The following is an 11,935-nucleotide window of genomic DNA, read 5'->3' as shown; positions in this document are numbered from 1 at the left end:
GGATGGACTTAAATTTGAGCTATTATAAGTTCCATTTATTTGTAAGCTGTTTAACAAACTGAACTGATGGTCTAAAGTATGAATTGACTTACCGGTATATGCATAATGTGAATAACTAAATACCTTCCAACTACAGTTTATAACTACTCGGCTCCTGTTCACACATTTTCAACTGTTTTGTTTCTGTTGAAGTCAGTGAAAAATACAACTTCTTAAAAACTGCTGCCGAGGTGGATCTTTCTGAAAATGCCCCAAATCCATGTAAATGGAGGAAAAAGACAGACAAGGAAACAGTCCACCGTCCATACCGGAGTGTCATTTATATGGGTCTTTTCACCAGTAAAATGTTTTCGTCTTGGTGTTTTAGCTGAGAGCTGTAATGTCAGTAACACTTTTATGGTGAGCCGACGATCACTGCTGTTCATGAATATTTTTTGGTGCATGAATGATTAGTTGCTCAAAAAGATTTTTTTTTAAATGTTAATTATGTTCTTATACAAGTCGATAATAAATGTCCCTCCAGATTCTCGATGTCATTACTGTAGTCAAATCTCATCGTGTTTGTGTGCATTAACTGTAGCATTTGACTCAGAAATTTATCAGATAAATCACATTAGCTAAATAAACTTGGATAACTCAACTGGTATTAACCTAAAGCAACTCTTAAAAATGATTTGTTTTACTGTGGAGAGGAGGAAGTACCGTATATTATTCAAAAGTCGACATTTGAATTTCTTTTTACAAAACTTGATTATAAATTGGTGTTGGAAAAAAAATAAAAAAATGCTTTGTTTTCCTCTCATGCTTTCTGCCCAAAATGTCCAAGAACTTGTAGTAAATGTGCTTCTTAATGTTTGAGCAGAGCCAGTGTTCGTTAGATTTATTCTTTTTTTCCCTATCCTCTGGGTTTACCAGTTTTGGTTCAATTTGTTATAAAAACAAAAGTTAAAGAAAAAAGGTGCAATTTAAATAGCAAAATGTTTTATATTTTCCAATACCTTGTCACCTGTGAAGTCCCTATATCACTTCAAAAAGTGTCTTTTTTTAAAAAAAAAAGTCAGTCCAAATGCTAAACAGGCAGTTTTGAACTGACTGCTGGTTGGTGCGATCGACTGAGAGGCATTACAACACAAAACAGGAAGGAGTCTTTCTGAATGATTTAATAACATTTGAAATACATTTTGACATGACGGATACGTGGAGAGAAGAAGGAGCTACGAGAGAGTGCGCGATGAGACGACCTGACGGTCAACTGTCACCCAGAACACTTCAACTGAACTGCAATCAGATCCAAGTCGAACGCCGACGATACCTTCGAGAATTGGAGAAAAAAAAAGTGCAATACACTGAATGTGCTTTCATAAAAGAAGCCAGTGTGGTCTGCGGTTGAGCGTCGATGTTCAGGATGAGCAGCTATACATGGAGGTTAAATGAGCTCATACCGGCAGTATGTTACAGTTTATACAGATGTGCAGCAAACAGAACTGTGAAGCTAACCGAGAGCCGTAAACACTGAAGATCCTCTCTGCGTATTCAAAGAAGGGTTTACACTGCATGTCCACTGCGACTTACTGCTAGAACAATGATTTCGTCTGATCTAATTCGATGCATTCACACATGCTTCACCATCCAACACTGAGAGAAACGGAAAGTCTGACTTTATACCGGCGTTGTGTTTTCAAATATCACCACATGTCAACGGAAATAAATTAAGAACCTCTGTTAAAAAGGGAAAACTTCCCTAAAATTACTACCTTCATGTTAAAGAACGATTCAGCCTCATCCAGGAATTAGGTTTCCTTAAATCAACGTAGAAAACAACAGAGTCGTATACAAAAAAAAGAAGAGAAGAAGACTATAATACATGTGTATGTCAAGAGAATAGAATATTAACTGATTGTAAACGACTACAGCTAAAAGTAACCAGAAGAAAACATAATATACAATAAACAGTCTTATTCATTTAGAGTCTTTACTGGTGATCGATACGGCGGCCTGGAGAGGACAAAACACATTACACACAAACATTTGGGATTTCTGTTCTCATGCGTCCAGATTTTATGACGACTGGAAATTGTTTAGCTAATTTTGCTTTAGTGTTTTTTTCTCCCTTGTTTTGACCACTGCTGGCCACCGTAGATCACGCTGCCATTTTCACAAACATCGGACACATTGCTGAGGAGATGCTATGAACACATCGTGATGAATCAGCCTCAAACATTCTGACTGGAGTGGAATATTCTGTCTTCATGTCCCTCGCTCCAGAAAAGCTGGGATGCGTCTGTGAGCGCGTAATGAGTTACGTGCACGCTGTAAAACCAACTGGGAATAGTACAAGGTAGATAACCTAAAAATATGTGAGCTCTCTCTCTCTCTCTTTTCCAATCTCATGTCAGGGACTCTGTCTGCAGTTTGCCAGCAGCTTTTAAAACAGAGTTAAATGTGAAAGGCAGCTTAAGTTGACTTAAAATTTTAATATCGCCTGATATCGATAGGCGGAGTCTGTTATTGTCAGATTGGCGGGTTGGGCCTGTTTCTTTCTTTACACAGGGGCAGACGTTTCACTTCAGCACCACGCTGTCTTTTAAGTTCACACATTGCCAGATTTGAAGCCGCAATTATCTTCAGTTTCTCTCTCCCAGCCTATGGAGCTAAGTACAGAAGTCAGGCCTTTGTGCACGTCGTGTTTGTTGGAGCCGCTCTGGGGGGTCAGTCTGGGTCAGTTTGAGTCATCTAGGATCCGGCCTCAGCCAAAGGCACCATTGATAAAGCCGCTCTCTTCTCACTGTGGCCTCAGCTAACCCGATGGAGTGTCGATAAAACTGTCTCTCTCTCTCTCTCTCTCTTTATGGTTTTCTTACCAATATACAATAAATGTTTCAGCATGAATGTACAACACTGTGGATTAATCTTCCAAAAGAATTCCTATGGAGGTTTTACATGAGAAGGAGACCGGACGCCATCGTTGCAGTCGGTGCTACAGGAGCGTGAGGCTGAAGGCTGCAGAGGCTCTAGGAGACGACGCAGCCCGTGTCCTTCTGGGGCTTCAGGTCGGGCTCCTTCACCGGCCTCACCTCCTCCTCCTTGGCCTTGGCCTGCAAGGGAAAACACCAGCTGTTGGAAAAGCAGGGGAGCGTTGGAAGCGGCGGCAGAGGCGGAGCCGGGACTCGGCGGCACCTTGTCGTTCTTGGCCCCCTTGGTCAGGTCGAAGGTGGCGTAGACTTCGGGGGTGCACTGCTCGCTGAGGGCCGGCAGCTCGAAGGCGATCGGCTCAGCCAGGCCGTAGCTCGCCTTCAGCTCCAGCTGAGGCGCCTCTGCAGGGACCTTGTGGAAGTATCTGACAGAAAAAAAGGACATTTTCAGCTGTTTCAGTGACAGAATTCATAAAGCAGCTCGAGGCTTTTATCTCCTCTCAAGTTGTCAAACCTAAATTTGTACAGAAAGAAAAAAATAAATAAATAAATAAACCACCCAAAACATAGTTTCTGGAATCCAGAGCAGCCCTGGGAATCTTTCCATTGTTTTTATTATGAGAAACTGAGTGTGTTTTGACAAATCACAGACCGCAGAAAGTGTCCCCGGCCTTTCAGGGAGGAAATCTGTTGAGGCTCCAAAGGAGGGAAGAAAAGAGGAAAGGTTTGAGAAATTTAAGGTTTTCCCTCCAGAATGCTACTTTTCTGTTTTTTTTTAAAGACAAATATGCTGAATAACATGATATAACTGACAAATTACACCTATGTTTGAGGATGGAACAATAAATAGCAAAGGTTTAATCATCTCTGGAGTTGATGACTACATCCTGATCTGCAGTTTATTACAAAGCCACGAGGACAAAAACTGCTTTTAGAGACCAGGAGAAGGACGATTTTCTGTCAGTCTTGATCAACCTGAAGGATCCACTTAAGGCTGTATATTTTAAGGGAATACAGCAGTTTAGTTTGACGGTATTTAATCTCAATAGTGAGAACCAGAGAAAGACCAGAAATTCTGACTATTCCTCTTGAGCAGAAAAAAAATGTAAGTACATCACGAAAGACCCTCAAAAAAAAAAAAAAAACCTGGCCCCTCTCTAAACACAGGCTGCTATCTGAAGCCACTTCACAAGGATCTGATGACAACGCTGATGACTGAGAAAGTGCGACCCCTGGCGGACAGATCAGAAACAACCTCTTTTTGAACAATAGCAGTGAACTTGGTTTGTTTGTTTCAGACCAGGCCACAGTGAGAATGTTCCTGGTTTGAGTCCTGGCTTTCAGCTGGTCTGAGTGGAGTTTGCATGTAGTTTGTGTATCCAGCTTCCTCCTGCAGTTCAAAATCCGGTTTGAGGTGAACTTCTGACTCTTTGACCTGTGATGAAGTGGCGACCTGCTCGCCGCCTGTCCCACCATCAGCGTGAAAATCCTGACACTTGTGGAGGTATTTCTTTGTATTACACTGTTCCTCTCGCTCTCTGGACGTCACGGCGAGGATGCAGGTTTTTTTTTTTTTTTCTTTCCGCTCTGACTCAACTCACATGAAGCCGTTTTCTCTCTGGCACTTCTCCAGCGTGTTTTTAATGAGGCCGCCCAGCTTGAGGAAGAACAGCTGTTCGGAGGGTTTGGCCGTGGTTCCCGGGCCTTTGGTCTGACGGTACTCTTTACACAGCGCCTCGGCACGGGAGTAACCTGAACGACCAGGGAGACGGAGAGAGAGAGAGAGAGAGAGTAGAGAACAGAGCAGTGTCACACAAGGACAAAACACGCAGGAAGAAGTCGTGCAAATATCTGCTCTGTTTGTTTTCAGTCAGCATGTGTCACGCAGTGTGAACAAATACAACCAAACAACATCTACACTGACTTTAACAGCTCTGGCTGTCATGTGACTCATCTGCTTCCAGTCAAAGACACTAAATGATTTTAACTAAATAGAGGAATTCTCTTATAAATATGAATTAAAGCCAGTCAGCACAGATGTATACTGAAATATACATAAAAATTTCACCCTATTAAATGAGCACTGTGACCTTGAATGGGTTTCTGTTCGCTGTTACAGCTTCCGCTTTCTCTGATATGAATCTCTTGGTTTGAGAAATCCCCTTCATGTCAGAGATGTTGCATGAAAGACGACAAACGGCGTGTGGTACGTACACTTCTCGGCCTCCTGGAGAGATCTTATAGCTTCTCCACACTTGTCGCTGGCCAGCAGGGTCTGTCCGTGGTAGCAGAACGCCTGCACACAGAGGGTCTGATTAGCATTTAGCGCCTGTTTTTTCCCTGGAGGAAAGGACATTTGCATGAGCGGAGACGTGACTGACATAAGCCATGTAAAAGTGCTGCTTCAGCTGAAGGTACTTCCTCCACTTGCTGCTGCACTCCGGCTCCAGGGTGTTGAGCGTGTGGTCTGCAGGGAGAAAGACTCTCTTCCTCAGCCTGGGATATTTCACCAAATCCAAATACAGACGGACAAACTGGTCCTGATGTGAAGCACTGACCGGCTTTTTGGTAGAAGATCGCCGTCTCGAACGCCAGGGCGGCGATGAGTGTGGCGTTGTGCTTCAGTTCAATCGCTCTGGCAATCGTCACTGCAAACAAATATATAGAAAACCAAATTAAACTGCCTGTTTACCAAATGTCATGCTGACTGGACTTTGATCACTTCAAGTTTACACAGCTATAAACATGAGTCCTAAAACACAACAGGAGGGACAGATAAACTATGTTTTAAAAAGCCGTGATAGAGTCTGTTACCTTCTTGTGCTTCTGCTTGACACTGGATGAGATAAGTATCGAGCACTCTGGGCTCCAGGTCGCGGCCCTTCTCCGCCGGGGTGATGAGGCGAGGGATGTGGACCTCCTGATAGGGAAACGGAGACGGTTACTGAACGGGCCGCAGACGAATACAGTTTTATCTTGTTGAAGATTTGCGTTTCACCTTGAGCATCTTGAATATTCCAGCTGCAACCTTCAGGCTCCGGTGGACGTCTTTAGCCTCGGCCTCTGAAATACTACCAGACAGACGAGCGTGACCACCTACGGATCGTTCAACGCTGCGTTTTCGCACAGCGTGCTACAGAAGACGGGAACAAAACCACTTACTTTTCCTTCCCCGCTAGTCTCGAGGCAAACTTGGTGTACCAGATGGCGACGTTGAAGGCCATGGAGACCAGTTCAAAGACTGCATCCTGCTGGGCACTGGAAGGAGGGTGAGGCGTGCGCCGCAGGAAATACAAACATGTGTAAGCACGCTGCTCGTCTCTTCCAAGATTGAAAATTAGCACCTACGAAAACAAGCTCGGGCGGCAGATTGACTCCACTGCACTGAAAGGTGATCAGTACTGACGCTTCATGAGGGGGTGAGCTCAGAGTTGTTGTTGGATCCAAGAAGATGATGCACAAGTATGTCTGGAACATACGGGTTTGTCTTTACCTTGGTGAGTTTCCCTGTAAGGTGTCGGTCCACTTGAAGTTCTGCATGAACCTCATCTTGTTCTCCTGTGTGGTTCCATCCAGAGACACGATGAAGCCTAAAGAAGCGCGACGCCGAGTTCAAACACAAAAACAAGCAGCTGGTTAGACGCAAAGCAAACAGAAAAAAAATATATAGGAAGGAAGGAAATGTTAGGAGAGCAAAAAAGATGCACAATTAATAATCAGAAAAAATAAGAGGCATTATTATTCTTTATCTCATTCAATTCAAATATTCCAAATCAATGAATTCATCAGAATTTTCTTGCATATCTAAAACTCTTTCACTTCTGATTTGCAGAGTGTGAATGAATGCACAGTGCACAGCAGCAGAACGGATCACAGATGAGGCGATACGGTTATTGTGTGTGCCGATATTGCGATGACGATAGATTTCTGACAGATTAGAAACTCCACTCACTGTGCGTTCATGCACATTCAAAACCACAGTTTGTGTATGAAAGAAAGGTGAGCGATCTGTATGACGTCTTTCAATGTGATAGATGTAATTTTGTAGACTGGATGCATTCCTTTTGCATCTTGACTTCTTGTAAAACCCAAACAGGAAATGATTCATGCAGAGAAAAGACAGATGTTTCCTGTAGATCTCTTGGAAACCGAGTTTTCAACGGATCTGTCACTCCCTTAGTGATGTGTATGAAGTGCAGGTAGGTTTTGAACACATTTTTTTTCCTGTACATATTTGAGTAAAACACCAGCACTGGATTTGATTGATAAAGTAATCCTGTGGTGCAGGATCTAAATGACTGGAGAGAAGTTTGTAGCTGTGACGGCAGACTTTTTCAAGATAAAACACCATCACAATTGCTATATTGGTCAGAGGAAACCAGGTTGTGTAGCAAACGTCCATAAAGACTCCACCAAAGGGACAATGCTCTAATGTGAGGTCTGGGTAATGACTGAAAGGAGAAAATGACGATCATGAGCTCGTCACAAAGAAAGAGACCGGATCTCAAAGAAAAAAGGTCAACAAATGTCGGGGCGTGTTCGTGCTTTTCAGGTTGGTTTCAATTGAACCACGTCTTGTGCAATTACAGCTCCGATTACGTGGTTCGTACCCGGAAGTCAGCGTGAGTCTCAGTGTTTGACCTCTAAACAAGATCCAGTGTGTCTCAGTGGTGGTTTCAGCTCATCATTATCAGCTTAACCGAAAACAGGATACGACAGGCGCCTGAACTTCTGTCTGTCTGCTGTAATAAAGCTGAAACAAAGAGATTCATTCCTCATTTATAAGATGTATCAGCAACTCTGACTTCCCATCTGGTAAAACTGTCACTGCAATAATCTGATCAGTGCATTTAGTACGAAATAGAGCATCAATGGGGATGTTTTTCCTATATCCAATCATTGTATCAATGTTTGATTAATATAAGTTGAAAAATAAATACATCTTTTCAAAGTGTTTTCATTTTGATCAGGACCAAGGTGCTGTAACATGAGACTCAAACACCGAGGGTGGTTTGAGAACCTGTTAATACATGTCTGGGACCAAAAAATAAACAAGCCTTTGTTTGAAGCAAAGGTAAAAAAACCTAATTCACACATCTGCTTTACCTTGGAGGAGGGAGAAGTACGCATCTGTGGCATTTTTCATGATCTCGGGGGTGCAGGTGACATCGGTGAACATCTCCAGCAGTCTGGCCCGGGTCATCCTCAGGTCACTGAGCAGAAGCAAGAAACATCAAGTTTATTCTTTAAGAGTTCTTCACAGTTTGCTATGGTAAATGGACTATACTTGTATAGCGCTTTTTACCCTGCTTGACAGAGCCCAAAGCACTTCACACTGCAATATCACATCAACCCTTTCACACCATACTCGGTGGTGGTAAGCTACTACTGTAGCCACAGCTGCCCTGGGGCAGACTGACGGAAGCGAGGCTGCCAATCTGCGCCATCGGCCCCTCCGACCACCACCAACCATTCACTCTCACAACTTTCATACTATCTGCTGCTATCAGGAATGAACAAAGCTTCACCAATGATGCGATTTAATGATCCAGTTACCAGCGTCCAAATAAACTAAACATTATTACCATGTTGTAGTGCAGACAGATTAAAACTCCAGAGCCCCAGTGTGAAGTGGATTTTTTTGCAAGGACAACCAGGGACAGAACGCAAACAACAGATTTGTGTTCCAACATTTAACATAATTAACAATTTCAGCCACAAATAAAACTAAGGATCCACTGATATGGCTTTTTTAGGGCCAATGCTTATTATTGGTACTTATGGAAACCGATAACCGATATGTCAAACCGATATTCATTTGCAGTAAAAAAATTAACATTCTTCGCGTCAAAATTTAACGGTGGGTGGGACATTTTTACACAGCCCAGAGTAGTAACTTCAGGCAGAGAGAGAGAGAGAGAGAGAGAGAGAGAGAGAGAGAGAGAGAGAGAGAGAGAGAGAGAGAGAGAGAGAGAGAGAGACGGCTGTATATATGATCCAAAAAGCACGTTTTTAAATAAATTTATTCTATCGGCTATTGGTGGGGGAAAAAAAGGCTGATGCCGATTATTAGAAAAATGCCCCATATCGGCCGATATTATCGGCCAGGGCGATAATTGGTCGATCCTTAAATAAAACACACACTGTACCTTTATGACATAAACCCGAAGGCTTTTTTTCTAACATTATTGTCTTTTTCTACTACAATACTTTCTTTTTAACACATCTTACACATCAAAACAATATATCCATATCCAGAGCAGGGATCTGCATCACTGCTTCATTTTGAGTCCAATAAATCAGGGATCCTCTCATGAACTCATGGTCAAAGAAAAACAAAAAGTAAATAAATAAATGAAAAACAAAGTGTAAGTAGAGCATCAGCCAGTGGCAACTATGAAAGAAACTAGTGATCAGATCGAAGAAATGGAAAGTGGCTGTATATTCTTTCAGCTGCAATTGCTTGATTAACACTTGATGTATTTTATTATTTATTTCCCACTAACTGTAACTGAAGCTGTTACGTTCGATGTTATTTCAAACCAGTAGGAGGATGGAATTAGACCAATGGTTGCCAACATGGAGCACAAGGCCCTGTTGGAATGGCAGTAACTATCAGACTGGTGAAACCAGAGCTTTGTCTACTATTCAGGTAGTCAGAATCACAGTTGTATATGTGAAAGAAAATCAAATTGTCCAGTACTCTGAGACAGAGCATTTGGCTTTTGAAATGTTTTAGGGTTAGGGTTAGGACGGGAGTCAGGTTGCTGTCATGACACACTCATTTCTAACATCAGCAGGAAACACTTATCCCACTGAGATGCGGTTTTATGTAGGTCGGTGTAACATTATACCCCCCTTTATATTCCCTCCACTATTACCTCGAACGCGCAACATTACAATCTGTTTTCACCACAACTTCAGCTGGAGAGAAGCTGTCTCTTTGTCATCAACTCAGGATGGATGTCTCTTCATTGCACTGCTTGAATCAAAAAAGTTTATTTACACTTAATCAGAATTTCATGTGTTCATGACTTATCTAATTTCATCATATCAAGATGACCTAGTAGTCAATAAAAAACTTGGATGTTTGATTAAAAGCATATTAATAGAGTTAATGGTCGTCCTGGCCACAGTCCACTGTGACAGAAGATGAAGCTAGGACCTACTTGCAGATCTTGTTGGCTGCGGGGCTCCCTGCCACTCCGTAGTAGTTGAAGGACACCGGCGCTGTTGCCTTCAGGGGGTTTCTGTGAAACCAGTGTGCCATCCTGTGTGTGGGGACACACCTAGAGAGGGTTTAAACACACATAGAGACACCTCGTCAAGGAATAAGCTTCATTTGGAGAATAAATAACAGCTAGCGTGCTGTTGTGAGCCACCTGTACAGACATTTTACTGACATTTATTCAGAAGGCAGCATTAGCTTACAGATGTTTACTAACGTACATTCACCGACACGGGAAAAAAACGCCGCGTTAACACTCTGTCAGCACACTATAGCTGTTCTCACGTTGATATAAATCCTTTGATGTCCCCCACAAACTCTGTAAAATGTGTTTATATTGTTATTTATCAGCCGTTTGTCGCACATTACGTAAGATGTAGCGACGGCTAAAGGCTAACACTGGCTACATCTTCCACCGCAAACACTCATCGCTCAATCCGTGTGAGAATCAGCTTTTAGGACAGCTAACGAGCTGGCTCGCTCTTATTTTAAACAACTTGGAATAAATGAGTTACCTGTCGCGGCGGAGCTGTGAATGTGAGATAAAATAATCCTTGTGGGAAAACCCTGAGGCTGTCAACAACTTACTTCCGGAAATAAACGCGGAGGAGCGGCCGTCCAATGAGAGCACGCGCTTCGATCACGTGACATACGTCTCTTTTGTTAGACCTTTAAGATGTAGCACAACTCTCCTGAACAGGATACACCTTCTATGTAGTCCTTTGACAATAGTCTCTGCCACTAAAAACAGAAAAATTAATTCTTGTTACCTTTAATGTACATCAATTTCTTATTTCATTTTCTATTTGTATTTGTTCTACTGTATCTGTTTATTTTTGGGGGACCTGGAGATCATCTAAGGGTCAAATACACTGAAAGACAGGGACTAAGTACGCTGACAGCCACGGACAATCCAGGATAATGACTTTACCACATATATGTTTATGGACCGGAGGAGGAAGCCAGGGATCCATGCAAATTCTTATCTGGAAAGGCCCAGTCTGGATTCACTTTCCTTATGAATGACCAAACCACTACCACTCCAAACTCATACTACTTCTCTAGCTGCTAACACATGCAGCGTTGACTGCTGCATCACTCATGTCACGTACAATCCCCAAGGAAAGTTATATTGATTGAAAAATTGAAAGTGGTTTTCAAAACTATTAGAATTTGGCTTTTGTAGGTGCATCTCATGAAATAAAATATAAGCTAAAAGTATACCTTTCCCACAATTGATTCAAACAGTGAAACACTCATACTGATTGAAAATTTATTTCAAGTACTGTCATTTTTGTGTTCTTCATATTTTTAAAAAGAGATTTGATCCAATAATCAGGATCAAAATTTCAACATATCTGTATGAGTACCAACATAACTGATAAAAAAATATTTTTTAAGTGTTATATTTTAAATATTTCATGTACATTCAAGAATTACAATTCTTTGTAATTGAGACATCGAGTTGATAAAGATCAGTGAAGAATCAAATTCTACAATATTAAATCAAAAATAACTTTGAAAAGAATCAAAAGTTTTCATATTTGGTTTGTAATTGTACAAAGGTATTGAGTATATGTTTAAGGGGCTGTAATACATTTACAGCAGAACTGGTTATTTTATAGCTTGGGTGGGAGAAATAATGAATCATTTAAAGTAGAGTTAAAGATCACTTTGATCAACTTTTAACAGGCAGAATGATATATGACAACTAAACTGAACTGAACGGCTGTATGAGGCAGAGAGGGCCTGCAAGTTTCACGTGTCTGGGGTTCAAAGTGCGTGCAATACAGCT

At 41.9% G+C, this 11,935-nt stretch overlaps 1 protein-coding gene across 1 annotated transcript; it reads right to left on the bottom strand.

The window, feature by feature from the left end:
- Window positions 1-1,143: 1,143 nt before the first annotated feature.
- Window positions 1,144-10,749, bottom strand: brox (BRO1 domain and CAAX motif containing). Its single transcript, XM_030110521.1, has 13 exons — window positions 10,656-10,749; window positions 10,082-10,201; window positions 8,019-8,125; window positions 6,406-6,502; window positions 6,075-6,170; window positions 5,911-5,983; window positions 5,727-5,832; window positions 5,471-5,560; window positions 5,294-5,379; window positions 5,127-5,208; window positions 4,514-4,664; window positions 3,178-3,337; window positions 1,144-3,095 (listed from the first exon to the last, which is right to left on the bottom strand). Exons 2-13 carry the CDS (start codon window positions 10,180-10,182, stop codon window positions 3,012-3,014), a joined length of 1,233 nt encoding a protein of 410 aa, XP_029966381.1. The 5' UTR covers window positions 10,183-10,201; window positions 10,656-10,749; the 3' UTR covers window positions 1,144-3,011.
- Between the last annotated feature and the right edge of the window lie 1,186 nt (window positions 10,750-11,935).

This window comes from Salarias fasciatus, chromosome 15 (assembly GCF_902148845.1).
Source record: "Salarias fasciatus chromosome 15, fSalaFa1.1, whole genome shotgun sequence".
Classification (NCBI taxonomy): domain Eukaryota; kingdom Metazoa; phylum Chordata; class Actinopteri; order Blenniiformes; family Blenniidae; genus Salarias; species Salarias fasciatus.
Note: the sequence above shows the minus strand (reverse complement) of the source record. Positions and strands in the feature narration are given on the sequence as shown.

Coding starts and splice junctions, on each gene's coding strand:
- brox (XM_030110521.1), bottom strand. CDS start 10,182: ATGGCACACTGGTTTCACAGAAACCCCCTGAAGGCAACAGCGCCGGTG. Junction 5,984..6,074: donor AGACTAGCGGGGAAGGAAAA/GTAAGTGGTTTT, acceptor TCTGTCTGGTAG/TATTTCAGAGGCCGAGGCTA. Junction 5,561..5,726: donor TCAAGCAGAAGCACAAGAAG/GTAACAGACTCT, acceptor ATTTGTTTGCAG/TGACGATTGCCAGAGCGATT.